Genomic DNA, 26203 nt, shown 5'->3' on the forward strand with positions numbered 1-26203 from the left:
TCTTTTCCATGTCTGTAGGTGTCTTAAGCAACAGAAAGTGCCTAGGCCTAGATGTGAGGTGATAGGCTCTTTAGCAGGAAGCTATTTCATTTCTATGACCTTAGGAATCTTAGGCAACAGAAAGTGTGTAGGCCTTGCTGTGAGGTGATAGGCTCTTTGCAGGAAGCAGTTTCTTTTCCAGGTCTATAGGTGTCTTAAGCAACGGAAAGTGCCTAGGCCTAGATGTGAGGTGATAGGCTCTTTAGCAGGAAGCTATTTCATTTCTATGTCCTTAGGATTCTAAGGCAGCGGAAAGTGCCTTGGCCTAGCGGAGAGGTGTTAAGCTCTTTGTCAGCAAATTGTTTCTTTTCTATGTCCTGAGTAGGCTTATGAAGCCATCTTAAGGAAACATCTCAGGGCATTCTGCATGGAATACAGCGCACTGCCTTCTGCTTCATTTCCCAATATAGATTTCAACTACTGTGAAGCACATCTTGTTGGATTTTTTCAGCATCACTAGTCAATATATGTGAGTGCTCACTCTGCAGTGGTTTTTCAGTTTGTCTCTCTTGTGAAAAGCTTTTATAATGTCTAGTAGAGACAGTGGTAGAAGTGTAACGAAAGAAGTAGTGGAACTGTGTTGTCGGCTGAGGAGAGGGTAGGTGGAAGCATAGCACAACATATGACAAGGTGTTGCAGCTGGGGCATTTCAATACTCTAAATGACTGGTAACTAAGGCTCCTATCACAACTTTACACTTGCACAGGGTCATGAATGGACAAATCCTATGTATAGAATGGTGAATATGGTCATAAAAAGTAGAGGAATGGTAAACAGAAAAAATAAAAGTAGTGGAACACCGCTCCTGACCGTTCCTGCTCACTTCGATCACTGTGGGGAGAAAGTAGGCACAAATAATGCAGGCAAAATCTGCAACCCCCTTGTATTTTTACAGACAATTCTGTGAAAAGTACACAGCCATATTTGCTAAGCTGTGTAATTATTTGCTAGGGTGTGTAAATGGCACAGCCTCTTACAAGTGACAAAGCCATTTGAAAATCCATCTTATCCAAGGGGGACAGGAAACTTTCGATTGCTCTCAGACAAATCACTGCTGTTAGTAAAGGTCCTTAAAGAAAATAGTGACCTGTAGCTGGATGTGTAGTTGTTTACATTAGCACATCAGTGGCTTCTGTGCTGCAACTATAAATAGTTGGGATTGTAGAAGTAATTACGCGATAAATAAAGTGTATGATATATGCAAAACTTGCCTCATACCACCCGGGAGATGCTAGTGCAGTCCTCCTTTTTTCATTGCCTTTTGTGACTTGTAGTCATGTATTGATAATGGGGAAATCGAGGACTACAAGTCCCAGAATCGCAATACAATATAAAAGCCAGGACTGAACTAGCATTTCCCTGAAGGAATGCAGCATGTTAGGACGCATACCACAGAAGGAAGATGGTGTGTCTCAGCACAACTCAGGTTCTCTGTATGGCTAGTCTGCAGGCTAAGGAGATAGCTAAAGGATGATGGAACATGGCTCTCCATGGAGCAAGGGAATGCCAAATGTGCCTCTTCAGATATTTTGAACTACAAATATTGTCAGCCCCAACCAGCATAGTCAATGGAGAGGGATCATGGTAGTCGTAGTCTCAAATATCTGCAGAGCCTCAGGGTGCAGTCCCCTGCTGTAGAAGAACACTACATTATAAAGTAGAGGACAGTGGGCATTTGTAACATCACTGGTGATATAGTCATGCCAACTCGCATGATATGCCACATCTCATTATTTTCCTATGAGAGACTATTACTTTGCGATGGTAGTGTTGGAGGCGTAAAATCCGCCGTTCAGGTTGCACATAACATGCTGGACATATATTTTTGTTTTACTCATTGCCAATATACTTTAGTCTACATGGTTACAGTTTGCAACTAAACAGGGATCTGGGACTTATATCCACGAAAGGGAATCGTACAGAGGGTGCCTGCGCACATATGCAATATCTATTATTAAATGTAGTGCATATCCGGGGGGTAGATTTGCCATCCTGATTTCTCATAAGGAATCACTGTAGGCTCCACCCACTTCCACACTTAAATATATGCAAAGTCAATGACTTGTGCGGTGCACCTCTTCAGCAAAACTTCCACCAGCAGTCAAACCCTGCAGCAGAGAGTGCGCAGGGTCACTCTGAGAGCGCATGTTTAGACATGCAGGAGGCTAGCACGCAACAGGAAGTGAAGACGTCTGGCAGTGCTGTGCTAGCAATTCTTGGCATGAGCCCCTAATCACAGTACAGAGCTTAGGGTAATTAAAGGGCGTGGGCAGGGCTACTGATGCCTTCTGTAATGGTTTGGGAAAAGCAACTGTTGACAGTGGTAGGAGTGTACGAAAAGAAGTAGTGGAACTATGTTCCCTCCTAACCTGCCCCACTCCCCACAAACCCCATCACCACACACCTTCCCACATACAATCCAAATCCCAAGCACATGCACCTGCTGTTTAAGGGAATGTTCAGTGCAGTGCACTGAAAGTGCAAGTTTCAACTTCTTCCTACACTTTTATTTTAAAACGAAACCATTTCGGAATGGTTTCTTTTTTAAATAAAAGTATAGGAACAGTAAAACCTAATAAAGAAAAGTAGATGAGCACCGCTCCCAACCGCTCCCGCTCACTTTGACCACTGACTGTTGAGCAGAATGTATTGGGTTCTCTTCAAACATGCAACATAGGACCCTTTCCTGCCACTTCAAGTCCATTGCTTCGTCAAAAAAAGACATGTATAATAGATACAAGCAGAATGGGATGGCAACATTTTGCACAAATATTGACACAAAGGGTCCGATTCATGGTATTATTTGTGCAGTAAATAGGGAATTTGCACTCCAAACTGTGTGCAAAATCACGTTTGTTGATTCATGGAATCGACTTCATTGCACTTTTTCGTACATTGAGTGTACTTCGCGCAGGCTCGTCACATCTCTGCGAGCGGCCAGTGCCTTGCGCGAGACACCACGCAGAGCGTGGGCGTGGCTTGCGCAGAGGGCAGGGAAGAGAGCAGAACTTGTAAAATGAGAAAGAACCAGAGAAAATGTGGGCGTTACAAGAGGTGGGCCACAGGCAGTCCATTGCACACCCACTATTGGGCGGAATGATATGTATTCATGGATCTGACCGTGCAACCTCTTGGCAGGGAAATGGTCACGCGAAGCCCTCATACTATACGCCACCCGAAGGTAGGCATACAGACACTTGCGCATAGGATTCACTGAGCAGAGGTAATATCAGGTGTCGGATTCAAGGGTGCGTGTATGCCCAGGCTTATGATCTAACTTAGGGGGGCATGTACGCAGTGTAGCTGTGTGCAGGAATGGTTTACGGGGTTCACAGGCAATTTTCTGAGTTGTATCCAAGTTACGATAAATCGTATGCATGTTGGCGGGGTGCCGGTAACAGTTACGGGGACCCCGCACAGAGTCCCTGAAATGCAGGCCTGCTTGCGGGGGGACCCCACACACTGTTTTAAGGGTGCATGTATTCGCACCCAGGGAGCATGCAAAGGTAGCTGCTTCTGTCTGTTTTTGCTTAGCGTGGGGGCATGTCAGGAGTGTTCCAGCCGCAACTTGCATATACGGTTACTTTGCGCAAACAATTCCATGAATATGCTGAGCGCGCAGAAAGAATTCAACGTGCAGGCTCACGCAGAGTCGTTCTCGGCACGTGGGCTTTGCGGGTTCTCTGTGCGATTTTCCATTAATCAAACCTAAAATGTCCTCTATTTTGGAGTTCTAAGCACCTCTGGACCAGTTTCCTTCTCGAGGGAGCCAGGGTTCATTTAAGGGCACTGATCGCAATGTGGCATCATGGATAAGCGGTGGATCATTTGCTTCTAAATTATTTTAGAAAAAAAAGATCAAGATATCCTGAGTATAAGGCTTGATTCACTAAATTAAATTAAATTAAAGAAAATTGTCATGAAATACTTCTATCAACTTGTTGAAAAATACACTAGGACCGTACTTATAGATTGCAGTGACGAGGTGTAAAATTGTCCCCACCGCATCGTGAAATTGCCAAGCCATGAGCATGGAGTTACACCCACACTAGTTGTGGTGCAGAGTCTACTTGTGCAAAGCAGAAAGGTAACATGTTGAATGTTTTGGATGAATCATAAACTCTGGCAACCCCCTACAGACCATCACTTTTCAGACAGATATGTCAATCCGGCTCAGTCTTACAACAAAAATAGCAGTCCGGCCCAAACTGCTAGGCCACATTCTTTCTGCATATGACTACAAGCAACGACCAACATGTTTCAGCACATTGGCCATCATCAGTAAGGTGTAGCTTGGGTCTCTGCCCATGGAACGGTTGGGGCCAGTTTGGGCATACCCATCCCGCTCGGGATGATGTGGGCTGTGAGCCTGCTGTGCCTAGATACGCAAGCTCCACCTTGCAGCTGCCATTCAACGGGCCTCATTATGAGGCTGGCAGCCGGTATTTTTTTTTTCGGCACCCAGAAATGGGCATTTACCGTGTCATTATGGCCTTGCCGGACCCGGTATTTGCCCATTCCTGGGCACCAAAAAACATTCTTCCCCATTCCCATTTGAGCCCCATAGGGCACAATGGGAATGGGGAAGCTGGATGCACCGGCACCGTTGTCAACGGTGCCAGCGCATCCGACATGCTCTGCTCGCAGGTGCCGTTATGGCCGCCAGGTCAGACCTGGCGGCCGCAATGGCACCCACAACCAGAACTCGCCGGTCCGGTAACTATGGTACTGGCATGTTTACCAGCAGGGATGTCATTTCACCAAAATGCCAGGGGTAGCAGAAGTGACATCATACGCCCCTTGACATCTGATGACATCACAGGAAGTGATGTCATTTGACCCCATCCTGAAGTAATATCACAGGAAGTGATGGAACACAACCTTTCACCCCTTGACAAAACAGGAAGTGGCATCCCATAGCATTGCTCTTAAGCACACTACAAAAAGTATGGTTACAATATCACTATAATATGATATACATTTCATACAAGAATGGATCGCCTTATGTATCATTAAGATCAGTTTGTATATGCCCATTAAACCAGATTACTGTGATTGCAAGCAGACGTCCATGACCAAATGATGATGTGCTATTATATAGCACTTATGCTTAAGTGCTTTATATAGAACAAATATACATACATACAATATCACCCAACCTGTGTTGGTACTCATTTTTCGACCTCAGTAGGATGAAAGGCTGAGTTGAGGTGTTGAACAGACTAAATCTGTGACTCGTCCCCTGAAGTGTGCCTGAAATAAACCTTTCATGAGTCTAGCAGTTATTGTATAGAATTCTAGAAAGACAAATGATTTGGTATTCCCATTCTTTCTTATTTAGGGTCGCTGCTGAAAGTGCTAGACTTGTGGAACCTCTGTTCGTTTTAAAAATAAAATGTTAAGAGGCCTGAACAAGAAAGCCGGCCACCTCAGAAGCAAAGAGCCACATGGTGCTGGCCACAGCCCAGGACCATGCAAGGGAGACCACAGTGGTAGCAAGGGAGACCTCAGGGGTCGCTGTTGCGACTCCTGGTGATCACTAAATGGCAACCCTGGTTACCGGTACCATAGTTCCCGGACCAGCAAACTTATAATGAGGCTCAATGTGTCTAAAACGTTTCTGGGGTTGCTTGTTGTCTTGTGCAAAATGGATGTGACCAAGCAATTCGGGGTGGACTGCCCCTTTAGAGGTGGGGCCAAGCCTGATTTGCATATGATCGTCCCTGTTCAGTAATAGCCTGGCAGGCTAAAGAGCAGTGGTCTGGAGGCTATCCAGAGCAATTCCCAGTGGTGAAGATCCATTCATAGCCTTCCAGTTGCCAACCTTCAGTTTTGCATTGTGCTATTTGTGCCACAATGCGTTCCTCACATGAGTGCATGCTTGCTTCTATAATGGCATTGGCTTTCCTGCGTGAGCATTATAAAAAGCTCTTACCTACGAATTAATTTGTATTGTAAATTAAATTGCTCCCAAATTTGTTATGTGAGGGCACGCCAATGACATGACATTGCCCTCTTGTTTATTTTGCAAATGCATCATTTAAGTGTGAACACATGCACCGGCCAAAAAACAAGTACACATGGTGCATGCTTCCCAAAAGTTCGTTTGTGCAGTGGCCACTGGGCCGTAAGCTTCAGCAACCACAGAGGAGCGCCAGCAATGGAAGCAGAGAGATTGTGGCAGAGTTGGTGTTGCTCCAGAGAAATCTTGCTTGTGGTTGGTTGTGTGTGATTGACAGCATCGTGAACGGCATACAGTTCCGGTATTCATGCGGCGCATGCGCAACTTCCACTGCCGTATCCACAGCAACTTGTGTCTTTCTTCACCATTCTCAGGGCCGCATACCAGTGAAATGGATGGCGATCGAATCGTTATTTGACCACATCTACACAACACAGAGCGATGTGTAAGTCTCTTTGCAGGCAAATTCTGTGCAATGATTTTGTTGTTCGAAAGTTGGCTTCCAAAATACATCATTCAGCACATGAGAATGACATTGTAGAGTGTGCTTACAATACAGACCCCCAGACACTTCTAGGACCCCACAGGGTTTTTGCATGGCACAAATGTGATAGATAAATAAATAAAAACAGGAGATGCACTCTGATTGCTTTACAGAGCTCATTGCAACTCTTTTTCTATTGTGTTTGAAGCCCCTCTTGCTGTTCATTGTAGATGAATCCATTGGCCTGTCTCAAGCGCCGCACAAAGAGATCTTGTCAACCCCCTTACTCACGCCACCCACCATCACCAATACCAAGAATCTGGGTCGGACGGAAATTGGTAGCATTCTACCAATGGACTGTTTGTAACTTTCAGAAGGTTTAGTTGATAATCCAATTGACCATCTGGGATGTAAAACTGGATTTCAGCGCATCAGCATACATGAGAATGCTAGTGGCCTTTAGTCTAGTTGGGAGCCATTACCTGGAAGTGGCTATATCCTGGAAAACAGCAATCCGGATCCGGATTGGCAATTTGTGACCTGGAGTGCAAGCAGGCCAGTTGCCAGATTGGGACCTTGCTCTGCTTAATACTAAGTTATAGGAAAACTGACGACTTAGCTGGGTTCTGATGAAAAGCTGGGCACTGCCAGTATCTTTCCAGCCTTGCTGTGTCTGCAGAGCCACCCTGCCTCCCCCCTCTTGATATTCTGAATGGGCTCTTGGGATATTTGGGTTGTCCATGCCAGATGGATCTGTCTTCACAGCAGAGGAGGGCACCTGCAGCTGTACGCCCGTCCCTCTGTACTACATCTATATGTACATTGTATACATGTGCCTCGTCATGCTCTCCTCTCCTCCCCCACTTCCGGTCTGCTCTGACCTCATCCAAACATTTCTTGTGACATTTATTATTATTGTTGCTGTGTTTATTGGGTGCGGACCTGGCTTGGGGGTCACAGTACAAGTCCTAGGAGGAAGTACAAAGTGCGGGGAAGCAGATTGCAAGGGATCACTACAAGGGAGTGGGGAGCAAACAGCAGGGGAGGGGGAGGGTTAGCAATTTGGCAGAATGGTACCTGCAAGCTACCAGGTGAGGACACAGAGGGAGCCATTAAATTATAGGTTTCTTTGAAATGAGTCTTTGAAATGAGTCTATGTTGCAGGCAGCATGTTTAGAATGTTTCCAGAATACGGGGGAGGGGGGGTGTGGAGGGGGACCATTCGGCCCGCCTCACTGCTTGTTCTTTGTTTACAGCTGGTCCTTTGGAGTTCTCCTATGGGAGATCGTTACTCTGGGAGGAAACCCTTACCCCGGCATTGCCCCCGAAAGGCTCTTCAACCTTCTGAAAACTGGTTACAGGATGGAGCGGCCGGAGAACTGCAGTGAGGAGATGTAAGTCCTGCAAGACATTTATTTGGCAGAGCAAAGTGGATGTTTGGGGCCAGTAGAGGCCAGAAAGGGATGCTTCATATTAGCCGGTGGGTTATACGCTTTGTGGAGACCAGCATTTCACACTATAATCCCAACATATACTAAGCCATTTGAAAAACTATTGGATATCCTTCTGGATTTGGATATGGAGAGGGAACAAAGATGGCTGTTACTCTGCTTTTTGGCGTCCAGAGAAGGCTTGCCCTAATGGTGAGTTTTGAAAGAGGTCTTCTGCAGATCCTGATGCACCAGTGGAGTGAATATCTGCACACGTTTTTCGTGCATGTCCCAAAATGATGCACAATCTCACAGTTCATTGTCCACTGATTATCAATTGGGAGCTCCCCATTTTCATTTTAATGGAGCCTTGTGAAAGCAGCTACATTCCAGCTACAGCAACACATAGGGCCTCATTACACGGAAGGCGGTGAACCATGGCGCTATTAGCGCCATGGTTCATGCCGGTAAAATACCGGCACCGCCTTGGTGGAAAGGGGAATTACCGCCCTATTCCAAGGTTGGCAGGGAGGTAATTCCCCCTTCCACCATTGCCCTTCCCCATTCCCATTTTTGCCCCATAGGGCATAATGGGAATGGGGAAGGTGCTAATTACGGCACTGCATAATTAGCTCCCTGGTCCCTTTGCAGGTTGGTTTTAACGCCTGCAAAAAGCAGGCGTTAAATTCCCCAACCCGCAAAGGGACCTTGTAGTACGGCAGTAAGGGTTAACGGTCACCGTTGCCATTAACGGTGACCGTTAACCCTTACCGCCGTCCGTGTAATGAGGCCCATAGTCCTTTATTCTAAGTTTACTGGTATCCCGACGGTGTTACCGGTGCCAGTCATTGCAGCATTTCTTTGCCAGTAGGGGCCTAATCTACTGGAAGATCAGGCCTGCCGGGAGATCTGTGGCCCCCATCAGCAAACTTGAAATTTGCTGGTCCGTAAAAAATGCCACCAACGAGAATTACCATCATTTATTCTGGACGGCACACTTGTAACGAGCCCCATAGTCTGAAGTGATGTACCTTCTTAGGAGACTATCATGGTGTCATCCTGCTAGGGGCATGGAACCTACTCCTATGGACCCCAGGGTTAGATGTATCTGGGTGTCAAAAGAGGGAAGAGCACCCAAGTTTATTATTTAGGAATTCCATCCAGCCCTCAACTTACATGACCACACCCCCCTCTCTAGACTGTCTTAAGTAACTGGGAGCTGATGACAATGGGTGCTGATGACATTGCGAAGTCTGGTCGCACTGTCTGGAGGGGTCTACAAACCTTTTTGCTCTCTAGATGTTTTGGACTACAGCTACCATTAGACCTAACCAGCACAGTCAATAATGAGGAAGCATGGTAGTCATAGTCCATAGCTTCTCGGGAGCCATAGGTTGGAATCCCCTGTTATAGATAATTATGCTTGGGTGCCCAAGGTGGAATTCATGGTGCCCTCTTATCATCTTAATATGCAAAGTCCCACAGAGCCTACAGTATTCCCTATGGCACCCAATGATTTTGACTTGCCACCATATGGCCTTCTGGGTGAGATCAGCGTAGAGGTTCCTACAACCGAGTGTGACACTCAACTCTATGTTACAAAAGTCCAACATTCTAGATTGCCACCTTAGTTCTGCCTTCTCACACTCAGACAAGGCCCAGTTATGCTTCTGGAAGTTATTTAGGTGCCCCAAAAATGACTCTCAGCGATCGGTATGGTCAATCAGTCATATGCTGGTAAGGACTCATATCATGACACCATTAACACTTTCTCTGGGTGACCACCCATGCGCCAACTGGTAGCACTTAAAAAGCGGACATTATGCTATTAATGCTAATATTCTAGACTGGATGGTTGAGACAGAAAACTATCCATACCTTCTCGTTTCTAAAGAAATTCTGCCTTGAAAAACCCCACTATCTCAATAAGCAACACTTTGGGCACTTGGCAGCCCAAGTCTTGGACTCATCAAAAGTGTCCATCCTTTGCTCCACTCACCTGAGATTCTACACAATTCGTGGGTTTGGATCCTCAGTCCTAGCACCGGGTCTATGTGGAAATATAGACTACAAAAATAAATAATGCAAAACATTCTGCTCCCTAAAAAATCAAAGGCTTGTATTCTCCCAGTACCCTTCTGCCAGCCATCTTCCAACCTTCTCTGCCCCAGCCCAGCTTATCCAAACCGCATAAGAGCCCTTACTATGACTTTTATCCAACGAATCTTCTACTAAGCAAACTTCCCACTCCTCCCAGGATACCATTTCTTCCACTCTTTGCAATGGGGTTCGATACTCACCTCTAAATTCTTTCAAATCCTTACTTTACATCATTGGTGGCCCACATCCAGTGTGGTGTCTATCAGGTAGACCTCTTGCACTTTGTCTGCCCAGACATTGTTAGAACGTATTGTAAAATTTGCTGCACTCATGGCACTTCTTGAAACCTTCGAGGATCTCTGTGCTGCACCTCTAGTTTAACTTACCCAACTACGTATCGCTTAAATGTAAGTACACTTTTGAAAACTATATTAGCTGGAATGTTTTGAGCCTGTTAATAACCATTATGTTCAGTAGAAACATTATTTAGAGAATAATGTTTCCATGGCCTGTCATTAGGCACCAAAGATTGCCATGATTTGATATCCTGAAATGTTATCCGGACTAATGAGTGCATGCTGTCACATCCACACCACCCTCTGATGTTGATGCAATAACGCCAGTGCTTTCAAAATGGCTGCCCAGAACTTCTTTACCTCAGGTAAAAGGCCCCATGGAAAGGTGTCGCCAGAGCCATCAGAGACCAGCTCTTCCATCTCGTGTTGACATGCTGCATGGGTGCTATTGCAAGATCTGTGCAAGGGTGCCCGGCCCTCCGAAAGTGTAAAGAAATTGAAACTATGTTGACGCTGAGACCTTACAGGAAGCGCTCTTTGTTTCACAGGTACAACCTGATGCTGCGCTGCTGGAAACAGGAACCCGACAAGCGATCGACGTTTGCAGAGATCAGTAAAGAACTAGAGAAGATGATGGTGAAGAGCAGGGTAAGAGGGGCTGACAAGCCAAGTATGGTGTTGGGAGGGGTCCCTCAAGGACCCGACGGTGGAGCATGTGAGACTTCGCCGTCTTCTCACGCAAGCCTTCCAGTGGTCATCGTGAAGAGATTGCAACCTGTATGCCTTCCTCTTGTCTGCATTTCTGTCCATAGAGCTGTGGGACTTTATATAAAAATGATCTGATTTAATGCACAGGGGTGATCATGGACCTTTAAGTGAGCAGACTGTTGTATGCTATGCAGGGGTGTTGGTAGGTCTGGAAAAGATCCGGGACTACGCTAATGTCGTCATTGTTGGGACTCAGGGCTAGCTAGCCTTTTGGTTTTGACCCCTGAGCTTCTATCCGTGGTTCCAACCAAAAGACTATAGCCCCCTCATTACCCCCACCCCGCCTAGCAACGCCTCTGATGCTATGGGTAGGAATGGACGCTGTTTGACAGGATAGAGTGTGATAGGAAGAGTCAGCAAACTTGGGAAGGGGGACAGGACATTTTGGAATGTGGTCAGGCAAGAGGGGATCCCAAAGAATACTAAAGATACTGGTAAACACGGTGAGCAAAGCAGAATGTTGCAAGACATCAAATAAAGTAGCATGACTGGTGGGAACCGAAAACCTGGCAAGAAGCATGCAGGGTTAGATAGGGAGAATCTGGCAAGACACATGCGGGGGTAGACAGGGAGACTCTGGCAAGAAGCCTGCAAGGATCAATAGAGAAATCTGTCAAGAAGAGTGCAGGGGAAGGCAGGGAGAATATGGCAAGGAGCGTGCAGGGGTAGACGGGCAGAATCTGGCAAGAGGAGTGCAGGGGAAGGCAGGGAGAATCTGGAAAGGAGCGTGCAGGGATAGATAGGTAGAATCTGGCAAGGAGATTGCAGGGGTAGGGAGGGAGATTCTGGCAGTAAGAGTGCAGGGGTAGACAGGGAGAATCTGGCAAGGAGCGTGCAGGGATAGATAGGTAGAATCTGGCAAGGAGATTGCAGGGGTAGGGAGGGAGATTCTGGCAGGAAGAGTGCAGTGGTAGGCAGGGAGAATCTGGCAAGAAGCGTGCAGGGGTAGATATGCAGAATCTGGCAAGAGGAGTGCAGGGGAAGGCAGGAAGAATCTGGCAAGGAGCGTGCAGGGGTAGAAAAGCAGAATCTGGCAAAGGAGTGCAGGGGAAGGCAGGGAGAATCTGGCAAGAAGCATGCAGGGGTAGATAGGCAGAATCTGGCAAGACACATGCAGGGGTAGACAGGGAGAATGTGGCAAGAAGCCTGCAAGGGTCGATAGGGACATCTGGCAAGAAGAGTGCAGGGGAAGGCAGGGAGAATCTGGCAAGGAGCGTGCAGGGGTAGATAGGCAGAATCTGGCAAGAGGAGTGCAGGGGTAGACAGGGAGAATGTGGCAAGAAGCCTGCAAGGGTCGATAGGAAAATCTGCCAAGAAGAGTGCAGCGGAAGGCAGGGAGAATCTGGCAAGGAGCGTGCAGGGGTAGATAGATAGAATCTGGCAAGGAGATTGCAGGGGTAGGCAGGGAGATTCTGGCAAGAATTGTGCTGGGGTAGATTGGGCATGGGGCAGATGTTTGACATCACAGTCGACAGGTAGTGAAGGACCAAGGAGAAGATCAGTGGCCACCTGGCCTCTGCCCAGGCCACTGAAGGCAGATTGCCACAGGAGGAGGCGCTGACTCCATTTGAAGAGGTTGCCACTGCATCAGCAGTGCAGAGGTGGCATTCTGCACTGCATACTCATCACACAGCCCCTCATGTCAAGGTCGTCTTCACTACAAATCCCAGACGAAATCATAGTCAACCTGAGGCAGTAGCTTTAAATTGGTATGGGACTAGAACACACATTTGCACAATGAATGCCTCAAAAAAAACATTTGAAACACAGATATTGGATTGTCTATTGCTGTTGCTCAGTGTCTCAGAACCTGACCTAAAACTGTTTAAGGTGAGTCGATGGAAGACAGGTTATCTGGTAAAAATAAATGAATGGTGTTCTCTAACGAGGAGACATGGGTAAGAGGAAGCTTTCAAGGGAAGATACCAGGGCTGTATAAAACCCTGACATGCAACTTCCATGGAAGCTGAGGGACAGATTGGGCATGCACAGCTGCCAAGCGACTACATGTCACGTGCAACACTGTGAGCCAGTCCTGGCCTTTCATTTTTCTTACTGAAACGTGTACGCCAGCTCTTAAAATAGAAATAAACTAGCAGTGCCAGCATGCATCGGGAAAAAGCAGGAAAAGTGTCACGTGTCACATGCAGCCGCGTGGCAGCAATGGTCATGAAAGTACCGATCGCAGTTGGCATGCAGCAAAATAACAGGGCAGTGTCTCAGTTCAAAACAGTAGCTGTTTTTATAATATGACCAGTGTGCAATGCAGCGATTGGATAGTCGCTCTTTTTTCTGTCTGGAAAACCTTTTCTACTCTCTTTGAATATCAAAGCTTTATTAGTAATATTAGGGTGTTTATTGAGCGCCGACCTAGCTTCGAGAAGAACAGAGTGCTTTACAATCATTGGGGGAACAACATGGTTTGGGTTGCAAGGAAACAAGGGAGTGGGGAGCTAACAACCGGGGAGGTGTAAAGTAGGCAATTTGTCAGCAAGGGATGTACAGGTAAACATGGTAGGAAAAAGTGGCAATCAGATCACTCAGTCTCATTTAGGCTGGAGAGTGGAGGGTGTGTGGACACAGGTGTAAGGGAGGAGCCATTCCTTGAAGAGGAGGATCTTGAGCTCCTCCATAAACTGTAGAAGCGAGAGCCGAGTCTGATGTTGACGGGGAGGAGGTTCCAGAGTCTTGGGGGCAAAGACAGACAAGGCCTGTCTTCTGGTTCTTTCAAGGCTCTTGTTATAATTCCCTGGTGAAAGATTCTATAGCTTAATGCTGGCCGCCCTTGGTTGCCAATGGCTTTCAAATTCCTAATACCATCTCGAGGGTTTGGAAATTGTCTGGGGCCAGACTTCTGAAAGGTGCTCTACAACTGACACAACCTCTATTCCGTTGCAGTTATCTTTGGTCACAATTTGAGTTGTTAATGGAGATTGAAAAATGTAACTTAATGTGAGAAAATGAAATTGTGGAAATATTCAAGTTCTAAAATACAATAAAATGTCTGACAATACAATATACATTTGAAAGTGATCTGCAGCACAGAGTAAAGGAGTTGGTAGGACTTAAAAAGGGGGCAGCAGGTGACTTTGAGGCGAGAGATGTGAAGGGTCAGGGATGTGGCTTTGCCTAATGGGTGGTGGGCCCCCATTAAAAACACCAAAAATAAAACAAGTGGGGTGGAACACATAGATATGAGATATTTGGCGCATGTATGGTTTAATTTTTCAGTACAGGATTACAACCTGAGTTAATATCTCCTTCATTATTTCACCTGGAAGAATGTGTGTCTAATTATTATCTCAGAATTAATTTCAAAGTTAATAACTTGAAAATGAACATATTTGCCGGGAAAAATAATATAGAATTTAAAATAGTCTATGCAATTCAATACTTCAGTTAACATCATAACCTGGTTACAGCCTTACCTCGCACCAATCTTGCACCGAATTAAAAAATAAAATAAAGTTTGATTTCAGTGGACTTTGAATTATTTAGGATTTTATAAAGATATTCTGGCCATGACATGATCACTGGATACCGTTATGTTATATGATTTGTTAATTGTGCTACAAAGCACTTGTAGCCTTTTCAGAGTGCAGGATGGTCAGAAGAAAAACAACAAATAGATTTGAAACTAGGCCTGCCGTGGACCAATGAGGGCAGCATTATTGGCTAAGTCCAATAGGAAGAGCAGGAGACATTATTATGTCTGCATTGGAGTACGTGAAGCAAATAAAAGAAACATTTAAACATATCTAAAACAAGCTTTTGCAAAGCCAATAGTGTTGCCTATTGTGTACGCAAGGGGTAGGCATTTTCCAAGCACTGCTATAATGGTATTACATACCATTAAAGGGCAACAGCCTGCAAACAGTGTTAGTACCTGGGCATATCATAGCAGTGCCTGACAAATGCTTACCTAATGCCCAAAGGAGAGCCATTACTATTGGCTTTTGTTTTTTAACAGGAATGTGATGCAAGGACACACATATTGCTAAGATGCCTGAATGCTTATAAATCAAGTGCCTGAAGGCACACTTCGTTAATAATTTTTATTACACCAGGAGCTGCTTTGCAGCTGCAATTCAGTCATTAATGTTCCGAAGACTGCTTAGATATGCTAACGGCATCCCCTTAAAAGCATAGATCTAGTGTGAAGAGATTGTCGAGGTAAGGTTTGTGCGCGGAGGGGCAAGTGGGAATGGCCATAGAGACTAACATATCCATGGGTGGTCAATGGGTTAGGAAACAGACAAACAACACCCACAGGGTGTGTGTCCCCCCTCACATCCAGTGTGTCTCTTGTCTACATTTCCACATGTCAATTGCTTTTACTTACAGCACCACCGAATAGTCAAAACTAATCAGCTCCAATGACTCTAACTACTTGCAGCTGAAAGTTGAAATGATTTAAAAGATGTGAATCCCATTTTGAGTTGCTCGACTACATAAAAGTAGCACGTGGCTCAACCTAGTTGAAATGTTAGCATTTTATGTGTTCTTTTTATTTTTTATTTAACTTCATTTTTCTCTGGTTCGGTTTCATTTAAGTTTGATTTAATTTTGATAGTGGCCCTTTTATTTAGATTATAATCGATTCAAGCTGTTTCATACTCATAAGTGCCTTTATTTCATACTGGTCAGAATGGATTCAAACCACAAACAAAGCGAATTGAGATTTTTAGGGCTCGTTATTCGTCAATTTACAAGTCAGTTCTATAGGGTTTCACCTATAGGGTTTCAAACTGTATTGACGAGACAGGCTATGTGTGTCATCTAATCCCGACGTTTTACATTGTTGGAGCAGGTGGTTTACATTTGAAAAACAAGCATTGGCTATGCCACCTGTGTAGGCTCTGGATGGGCCTATGCCAGGCATTAACACAATGGTGCAACCTGTCCATAAAATGGGAACAGCTGGAAAATGGTGTCATTATGTGTGCATGCTATACCAGTGCCTGGCAAATGCCCAATATCTGTCTTTGCACAATCCAAAAGATTTGAGAAAACAAAAACTGGTTGTTCCTAGAGATGTAGGAACTCCCGTCCCCTACACTATCTAATATCTGTGGAGCAGATCAGTAATTCAGTGTTATTTATATATAATTTCACATTAACAATTTGATGCATTAAATGCAGTCCATAGTTCAGTTGGTGGGGCAGTAGGAGTAAATACCCAGCTCACAAGATTTCATGTAAAAAACAATTCACAAATTTATTTATACAGTGTTTTTAGGCCCAACTCGTTTCAAGTATAAACTCTTCTTCAGGGGCAGAATCATATTTCACAACATTCTAGAAAAAGGAAGAAAAAGGTGCATCTTAGTATAGCTGCATATGTAGTATGCATTACAATTTCATTACGATCATTATTTATTCAATACAAAACAACAACTAATTAAATGTCAGATGTATTCAACAAGTATGGTAAAGCTAGTGAGATATAGTCAGCTATTTCTAACTGCAGTAGGATTCGATAATCCTGTTAAGAGGATTTTAGACATAGCTTCTAACCAATCTAGTCTGTAAAAAAGGGGGTCCTAGGAAGGCAGAAAGAGCAATTTGACAAAATGGAGGAAAGATTGAGCAACGTAACTTACCAACTATGGTGGTCACATAGTTGAAAAGAAGTATCAAATGGAACATAAAGTGGAAGCTCTGGAATTATCTTTCGTCTCAACGCTAAAGAAATGAAACATGTATAAACCCTAAGTATTGAGAGGAGTAACGCGAAGGAGAGAGAAGAGAAGCAAAGTCTCTACTTACAACAAGTTCAGAAAAAGTCCTGACGGACGAATTCATGCAATATAAAGAGGGATCTTTCAAAAGATAACACTCAGTAGACGGTACTTCAAATGAGTAAAGTCATCTAAAAGGGGAGAGAAGGATAAGCCAAGCTTATTAAGATGAAAAGAACGTACTGGTAAGACCAACAGAATCAGTCATTGCACTTACTTGATACTGTTCAGAGAGTCCGTGCAAGCGATCATGGTGTGCCTCGTCCCACCGAAGGAGGATGCGGTACACTCAATGAGCGCCTTCTTAAATACCTGATACTTGAATGACGTATGCACAAAACATGCGCGTAGGGAACCGTCTCTACGCGCATGCGTAACACCAAAACTAAATGATTGGGCCACGTCATGCATCTGACGACAAGGAAAAGTCGGCGTCAGAATTCCATGACAACGCGAGTTGGAGAATAAACTGATTTTGGAGAAAGGACAATGTAAAGACGTATTTTTAACAATGGGAGAAGATTTGTGTAAATCAGCATAAATATGTGAGTGAAAGTAGAGATACGTCATGAATCTGACGACACGGAATGGCTGTCGTCTAAATTTATGTAGACAAAATCACCGCTCATGCGCGGAATATGATGAGGAAAGTAGAGGAAAGAATAAGTACCCATACTCATATGAGTGTGAAGAAAGTTTGCATGAGCGGAGATATGGTGGAGTCTAGTCCGTAGAAACTACCAGTCCTCTAGGTGTACATTGGCTTTAGAGTAACAGACGTCTGTTTGCATAATTAACACTTATCTAACATGCAAAAAACAAATGACACCTTTTTCACAAATATATTCCACCGTATGTGGTAACATTTTAAACATTTCCAAATCAGATATAGCATATCTCCACAAGGTGACCTTAATGTTAACAATTTTTGTCAAAACAATAACAACCTCCACCATGTTAGGTGTCATTTGTAAAAACCAATTGTAAGCGCAGATTACACAGGGATTTGGTCATAGCAAAGGGAATGCAATCCTAAACAACATCATCCACTAAATGAGGTGTATTTTATAAAACATATGCAGGTGAGTTTAACACCGAAATTTCACCATAGCAGAGGGTAATGTAATCCTAATGAGTGATCATGGGAACTTGTGATAAAATGGAATATTCATCACAGGTAGGGTCCTAGATAGTAGTCCTCATTCATACCAAGGGGAGTGAGTGAGTCTAGGCAATGTATCCAAAAAAGTTCTCTCTGTGAAAGCAGTCTTTGTAGATCTCCACCTCTGGGAAGTGGGTGTACTACTTCTAGTATTACCATCCTCATTTGAGCCACTGTATGTTGGTGGTCTCTAAAATGTCTATACACTGGGGATTTGATGTTTTTGGTGCGAATATTAGACTTGTGCTCAATCCATCGTTCCTTGGCCTTTCTGGTAGACTTCCCTACGTAGTATTTCCCATAGGGACAGCACAGAGCATGAATTACATTTTTGGAATCACAAGTTGCAAATTGTTTAAGATGGATTTTCTTCCCGGTATTGCCATGTCGAATATGATCTCCTTTTATTACATTAGAGCAATGTTGGCAATTGAGACAAGGGTAAGTACCATTTTTGGGTTTGGACATGAGTGGTTGGTTATTTGGTTTCTGTTTTTCTGCTTTGATCAGTTTGTCACGAAAGTTTTTTTCCTCGTTTGTATGCTAGCATCGGGGGTTCCGGGAACAACCACTTTTTGTTCTCTCATTTATCCAACCTAGTTGCCAAGGTTGAGTTTTGCTCCCCCACACCTCAAACAAACCCTAATCTCTAAAAGGTTACCATAAACCCATCGTGTTAGTTTTTTTCCAAAACATAGGTGTGCCCTGGTGTTTGTGCTCATTTACAATCCAAAAGATTTGTCATTGTTAATGCTTGTTTTTAACGTGGATTCAGTGCAATGAACATATATAATTCAAGTGGTTGAAGGCACACTTGGTTAAGACATTTTATTATACCTGCAGCACAGTTGAAGCTGCAATTAAGCCATTAACTCTCAGAAAACCACTCATAAATAACAACGGCAGGCCAAAGTTTCATGTTACTGCTTGAGAGAGCTAGCTCAAAGAGGTACCATGACGATGTGTTTTGGGCAGCGACGGTCAGGTAATGGAGGGTATGGCGATGGGAAGTCAATAGGTGCGTAAATACCCATGAACACCCAAAAGCTGTGTGGCCTTTGTGACATGTCATTTCACTCAAAGCTGTACTGCAATGCAATACTTTTGACTCAGAGGTGGTGCTTAAGCGCCACTTAATAGCCAAAACTGCAGAGGTGTTCTGAACTGTATCAATGATGAATGCAGATCCATGCCTGGCCCTAACCAAACTATTTCTTTTCATTTCTCATCTGCCAGGACTACTTGGACCTTGCCGCATCCACACCTGCCGACTCCTTACTCTACGACGACGGGCTCTCTGAAGAGGACACGCCCCTGGTGGATTGTAATAACGCTCCCCTCCCTCGAACTCTCCCCTCCACCTGGATTGAAAACAAACTCTATGGTAGAATTTCACATGCCTTTACTCGATTCTAGCCACGCACACACACACACGCACGCGCACACAAAGTGATTTTTCCTCTGCACTGTCCTTCCACTCTGCCAGCTCTTTTCCTGTCTGAATGAAAACCAATCAAACGTCTGCTTGGGTGCCTTTTAATTTGTAACTGGCGAACTTCGCTTCAGATTTCTATGCTCAAATCTATAAATACTTTTTTTGCAGTTGTGTTTAAAAAAAGGATGTGAAAATAAGGTAAATTATGAAACACATACATATGCGGATATGCATATATTCGCACACATATGTAATTAACGTATTGAAGCAAAAATCCAAACTTGCATCAGGGAAGTACTCAGGGGAAACTGCAAAGTAAAAGCAAAAAATAGCGAGTACAGCTTTTCATGGGGGTAAGGGAGAACAGACAGATACGCAATGGGGCAATTATTTAAATGATGCATTATGTATATATTATTTAATTTTTTATAACACGCTTAATACCAGAGACTAGTCTCTAAGGGTGGGACTGGGATTAGAACCTGTGTTGCTCTGCGTTATCTTGCTTCCAAGACAAACGCGTTACCCCTGAGCTTCCTCTTGGCCCATATATAGGAAGGGTTTTATGTGACTCTCTTCTTAATTTAAGGGTAGGACTTTAACACATGCTCTCTGCCCTTATTAACGGGTATAGCGCCTATATAACTATTTTGCCATCTGAGCAAACATTTCCTTGGAAATGAGGGCAGGATAGTCGAAACAATCGGGTAATCAGGGCCAGACAGGCATATGTGATGATCTCAACTCTTTTTTTCGCATCCTTTGTGTGATAGAACATGATAAAACTGTCAGTCGTGGACTCTTGATTGAAAGCTGTGGCAAATGGTTTGAGGGTGAAACATACTCTTTTCTCATGTATTGGTGAATGGTGGGTGAAATGGGACAGTGATTGTGGCGCTTGGCAAAACTCCTACCCTCTGCTACTGGTTCAGCGGGGCCTTTGCTCCATTATGTTAATTGTACCACAGTTGTATTATTGGTAGTACTTTCATTGTGCAGAATCACCTTAAACAAGCATTGGGAAAGCCAATATGTTTTGAATGTTTTATGTCAAGTTCAGCCTCAATTCATCCTCAAAAGTCCCAATAAATCTCATTCCATATCGAAGAGAGTGCAATATCATTTTAACCATTAAAATGTGATATTAATTAAAGTACTTAACACAAAACAGACACACACTTCAAATAAAAACATACATAAAACAGACGCCTTCTGAAACCTCGGAATTCAAAATCTCCTTTTCACTAAAAGCTGAGGCAACAAATTGCAAATACGGCACAAATGATTCACCTTTCTGAGAAAAGCAATGCTAGACATCCACACACCGACGGAATAATGTGGCATTAGTAAGGATGTTGTGCATGCATGTAAATGTGCCATCTACAATAGTATGTACAGACAGTTTTTGCTGAGGAGGAACCTCTGTCACAGAACCTAACTGATGCCATTAGAATAATCCTCCCCTCGAATATAGCAAGCTAATTATGTTTCCAGTGCAATCTAGAAGGTTCTGCAACACTCCCAGACTACTAGTGAACATTAATATAAACCTCACTAAGCAATGTTGCAGGTTTGTCCATAGTATGTGTACTGCTTATCAAGGCCTTACTTGCTGCAGAAAAAAAACACTTGGTTCTTTATTATTCTATTAAAAATCCCCACCTATTTGTGCCGGATTTTAAGTAAATTGTAACCTAGTGAGCTTTGGTCCTTTGCTTACAACTGTTGCAAGAATGCTGACACAGCTGCTAAATCACAGTTGTGTGCCAGTATCTGTTGCAGGAATGCTGACAAGCTGTAACATTACAGTTGGTGTTTGTCGGTATCTGTTGCAGTAATGTCGGCAAAGCTGCAGCATTACCTTTGTTGTTTGTCAATAACTGTTGCAAGCATGCTGACAAAGCAGCAACATTACAGTTGGAGTTTGTCAGTATCTGTTGCAAGAATGCTGACAAAGTTACAACATTACAGTTGTTGTTTGTCAGTATCTGCTGTAGGAATGGTGACAAAACTGCAACATTACAGTTGGTGTTTGTCAGTATCTTTTGCAGGAATGTTGATCAAGGTGCCACATTTCCTGTGTTGTTCTTTGTTTGTAACGGTTTCAAGAACACTATGCAAGTTGTGATAGTGTAGGCATTCTTCCTTGCTCAGATCAACAGCAAGAATGGTAGGATAGCAACGGTAGGGAGACCATTGTTTTTTTGCATGCATCCATTTCAAGAATTATTTGAAAACCTTTCAAATATTCGTCAGCAAATATACTGGTCAAGCTGTCATGGAGCAGACGCATGCAGGCGTCATGATCTCCCATCTTTGTCTCCATCTGCATTTTCACAAATGTAGGTCAGGATAATGATTGTCCTGCCATTCCATCCTAATATGGGGCTTCTCTCATGCCCCCTGTTTTTCCCCAACCCCACACCTCTACACCCTTATCCCAGAAAGCTGATTGTGGACAGCAATGCTATGCAATTCAGAAGATAGGTATGCCTGAAATGCCACCGCCTGTCAAGTATACAAATGTGGTTGTAGATGTGGATAGGAACACTGCAAGACAAGCATATTATTAAGAGAAAACATAAACAAAAAGTGAGAAAGAGATTTTGGGTCTCCAGGTTACTTTTAAGAATATGAAGGGCCTCCAATAGATGCAGGCTTTGTTGGAGAGGATTGCTGGAGCCTATTGGTCTAAAGATGTTTTGTCATGAGCTCCCACTAGTGTTAGAAGAAAAAGCTGCAGGTACCAACAATAGATATCCCACATGTTAAAGCTTAGCCATTGGCAGGATAGCTGAATCTTGAGTGACCAATCAGACTACTCAACTAGTTCTGACTGACCTGCAGTCTCGCTGGTAGCCAGCTCCCTCACTGGCAACCTGTTATAATCTGTGGGCTAGTGCCACAAAGTATTGCCCTGCCCGTGCTGTTGAGCGTGTCTTTTTGTTAGCAGTCATTGTCACCATTTGCCACCCTTAGACATATTAGGAGAAAGACAATGACAATGCTACTCATAACTTGGATATGACTGGATAGAATTGACCCAGTTGCCAAGTGGGTGCATTCGATTGATTGGTCATGGGAAGTTTAGATTTTTAAACTGACTTGTAAATCACCAACTGGTGCACCTGCAATGAGAGGTCCCTTTATTTCAGTATCAACTGAGCTGTGTGATGCTGCGTTGATGCTCTCTGAATGTTCATGCTTATGAAATATAGATGATGGTATAAAAACAAGACTTTTACACAAAGTCTATGTTTCAATCTATCTATCTCTAGTTGATGACACACACACAAACACCAACACACCACACCACCCCCCCCCCACACACACACAGTGTCATCATATGACTCACATCGAACCATCAGTGTTGCCTAAGGGAACATAACATCCTGGCAGCTAGTGCCGATCATAGCCTGACAGGTTTGCAGCTACAAGATATAGCCGTCAAAAGCAGAATATTGGTACGCCCTGCGATGAGAGCAGGCATGGCCGTGTTGTCTAATGAAATACACGGATACATACATTAATTCAGCTCTCGAAAGGCCATAAGCCATTCAAACTCTGTGAGTGTTGTGGTTTGTGGCTGCGCAGCCACTCGAGTTAAGCGTGCCCCGATAGTTAATGGAAAATACATAATGTTCATTGTTTTTTAAAACAGTCTTGTCACAATTTGTGTGTATTTATTTATTTATTTTTAGAGGTTTTTCTTTGTAAGGGGCAGAAGGCTGCTGGGGCAAAGCGTCATGAAGGAGGAAATAGGTGTGAGTAGGAGTATGGTGGAAAAAGATAGAAATATTAGGAAGAAAGAGAAGAGAGATGGAAAAACCTTTTGAGGGAGAGCCACATTTTAGACCACATGCTAATTGGGAGCTAGTGGGCACTGGCCGGCCCTTAGGTTTCCGACTCATCAACCGTATCAGATGACAAGGTTACTGCTGAACAAAATATCATGAATTTTACATTGTGCTAAAAGATTTTGTAAAATGTGAAATGTCCCAAGAATTATATTATTATTATGTCATAATAATAATATTAATAACAATCCTGATGATAATGATAATTATAATTGTGATTGCAATTGGGTCCGCCTGGTCAGAAACTCTGCTTCCATTTTGTTTTTGCAGCATAGTACATGTTTTCTCCAGCAGGTGGCGTCCAAAGCGCCCATGCAAAATATGTAATAGACCTCCTTGGCCCATGGAATAAATGAGATTTGTGGGAGTTTTGCCAATTGCCTTACTGTCTGCACATGACGTGTTCGGGTTTTTCGGTGCAGAAAAAATTATCTGTTTTCGTTTTTAGGCATGCCCCACCCGAACTGGCCAGAGGAGAGCCACGTCTCGCCCACAAGATTCGATGGCACTAATTCTGTCTTTTCAAGATATGCAAATGATAGTGTTTATGCTAACTGGATGGTTTCACCGTCAGCGGCGAAATTCATGGACAAGTTTGATAGTTAGCTATTCCCTGTTGGACGGTAATGAACTTGCAACGGCAGCAGGGGGTTACGGGGAGGGGGTGGCGGGGTTTTTGGAAATGCAAAAGAACGGAAATTGGGCTTGGTTCCATCGTTGAGCATTAAAGGAAAGTTGAAGTGATGCTGGCTTTTAGGCCAACTCTTTATTTTTGATAGTTTTGTTTTAAAGATTTTCTACATGCCGAGACTGGTCCTTGTGTTTTACCCCCGTACTCAACATATCACACTGGGTACGGCGGATGCCCGGCACCTTCCCCTATTTGCCACGTAGGATTCTAGACTGAACAATTCTCTGGGTTCACAGCACTGCCTATGTCTCTGGGATCATCTTCCCTCCGATGAGGACCTTCCGGGCTGCCGAACGACGAGAAGCACCGCAGAATAGGACTGTGGGGAAGTGTGGGGGGGGGGCTTGTTCTCAACTGACCCTTTGTAGAAAGCACCAATGAACAGGCTTTGAAATACCATCGGTCCAATATCCAGCTGACCTTCAATGGCATCATAATGATTGTGGAGAAAATACAATGGCTCGGACACATGAGTTAAAAATGGCACTTGGAAGACTGCATTGGCAAAGGGACACCAAAGACCTTCTGTTCAAGCTAGAGCTTTCCATGTCTTTACAGAGCAGCTCTGGTCCGCAGAACGAACAGAAAATGGAGGCTCAATTCTTCTTGACAAAGCCTCTTTGATATCGAAACCTGAGATGTGGCCAGCTGCTCCACCGATCAAACAATGCCATGTCACTGCTCACAACTGGACTTTGGTGGCACCCATCCTCTCCTGCCCTCTGCCTCATGGTTGGATGCAAGTGGACCAACTGTGTCAACAGGCAAGGCCCCATCAACCTACAGGAGCTCAGAGACCCTTAAATGCCAGAGCAGGATGCGAGAACGAGCCGCCTCAGCAGGACTCTGCAACTGGGTCCCTCCTCCCCAAAGAACCCAAGACAACAAAATGACACTTCTGTACCCTAAAGCCAATGTGCAGGCCTCTCTCATTGGTGTCCCTTTTGCTTATGTTTGAAAAATTCCACGCAAGTGTCCACTTGTAAAGCTGGCCATTAACATGGGCATCTTGATGTGGTATTTCTTTGAGCTAAATAACTCTTATAGAGCTGCTATATTTTGGTAAGATTGGGTGGTGCAACCTTTCCTACTTTCTCTCTACGTCATTATTGTTGCGGAGTGAAACTAGTGTATGCTGCAAGAAGACATGATGGGGTTGGTCATTACCCCTGTCCTTCTTGTTCTGTCTCATCCATTTTGGAAATGTGGCCCTGCGAGGCTTCGGCCGACCGAATACATGAGACAGCGGCTAGTCGCTCATAGCCCCTAGCGGATATAGGTACCCTGGGGCTCTGTCTGTGTCTGCCTTGCGTGCTGCCTTCAATAAAAAGAGATAATTTCTTACATGAAAAAATGTGGTGTTGCTAAATATTATCCGCTAAGTTAGATCCAATAAAGCTGCCTGTGTGGTAATATTATGGCTGGGCATTACAACTTTCTGTGGCAGAATTACACAGTTGTGTATATGTGTATATATGTACGTATATATAAATATATGGATAGAACCAGTAAGGAATGTCTATGTATTTATATATACACTCCCTGAGGCACTGTCGGTGTAGTCGATGTATAAAGGTGTACATTTTATGATCTGTAAAATCAAAATGTCAATTGTATGCATATACAGTCACAAAATTAGTTTTCTGTTTATATCCCATAAAGATCTGACTGTAATAAGACATGAATTCTACTGTGGAACTGCTTTTAATACTCTTTTTTATCATTTGCAATGAGTCAATGAGTAAATATACATATATACTTTATATATATTTGTATATATATATATATATATATATATATATATATATACATATGTGAGAGAGAGCAAGCGAGAAAGGGCAGGGGGTTCTGTCTTGAATTGAAAAATGCTATGTATGAAATAGAACTGCCCTACAGACAAAGATATGTTTCTGGAACAAGGGTTTCACATGTGGGCTGATTTGCCTACCCACAATGCATTGCCCATCTGCCAGTGAACTGGAGTCAAAGTTCTAGTGATGGCTTCTGGGTGGCGCTGTGCTGTGTTTCTCTTGGCTGAAATGGTTAATTCTGTTTTAACATCTCTGGTAGAAAGGATTTGTATTAAGCCTTGTAAGAATTATGCTGGTGACACACTGAGATTGCAAGAGCGGGAGCACAATGTATCATTTTGTTCCTGACTCGTATTTGTTCTTGTCTTTATCTACTCCTGTTTGCTGGTCACCTGTGATTTGGATGAACAAATCTAAGTTGCATTGA

At 43.8% G+C, this 26203-nt stretch overlaps 1 protein-coding gene across 1 annotated transcript in view; it reads left to right on the plus strand.

Moving 5' to 3' along the window:
• Nucleotides 1-25650, plus strand: part of RET (ret proto-oncogene) — a 301960-nt gene extending 276310 nt beyond the window's left edge. The window contains exons 16-20 of the mRNA XM_069611035.1: nt 6376-6446; nt 7742-7879; nt 10860-10959; nt 19219-19366; nt 23723-25650. Coding sequence (XP_069467136.1) covers nt 6376-6446; nt 7742-7879; nt 10860-10959; nt 19219-19366; nt 23723-23880 — 615 coding nt within the window. The 3' untranslated portion in view covers nt 23881-25650. The remainder of the gene's footprint in view (nt 1-6375; nt 6447-7741; nt 7880-10859; nt 10960-19218; nt 19367-23722) is intronic.
• The last annotated feature ends 553 nt before the right edge of the window (nt 25651-26203 follow it).

This window comes from Ambystoma mexicanum, chromosome 8 (genome assembly GCF_040938575.1).
Source record: "Ambystoma mexicanum isolate Mex_15411 chromosome 8, UKY_AmexF1_1, whole genome shotgun sequence".
Lineage (NCBI taxonomy): Eukaryota > Metazoa > Chordata > Amphibia > Caudata > Ambystomatidae > Ambystoma > Ambystoma mexicanum.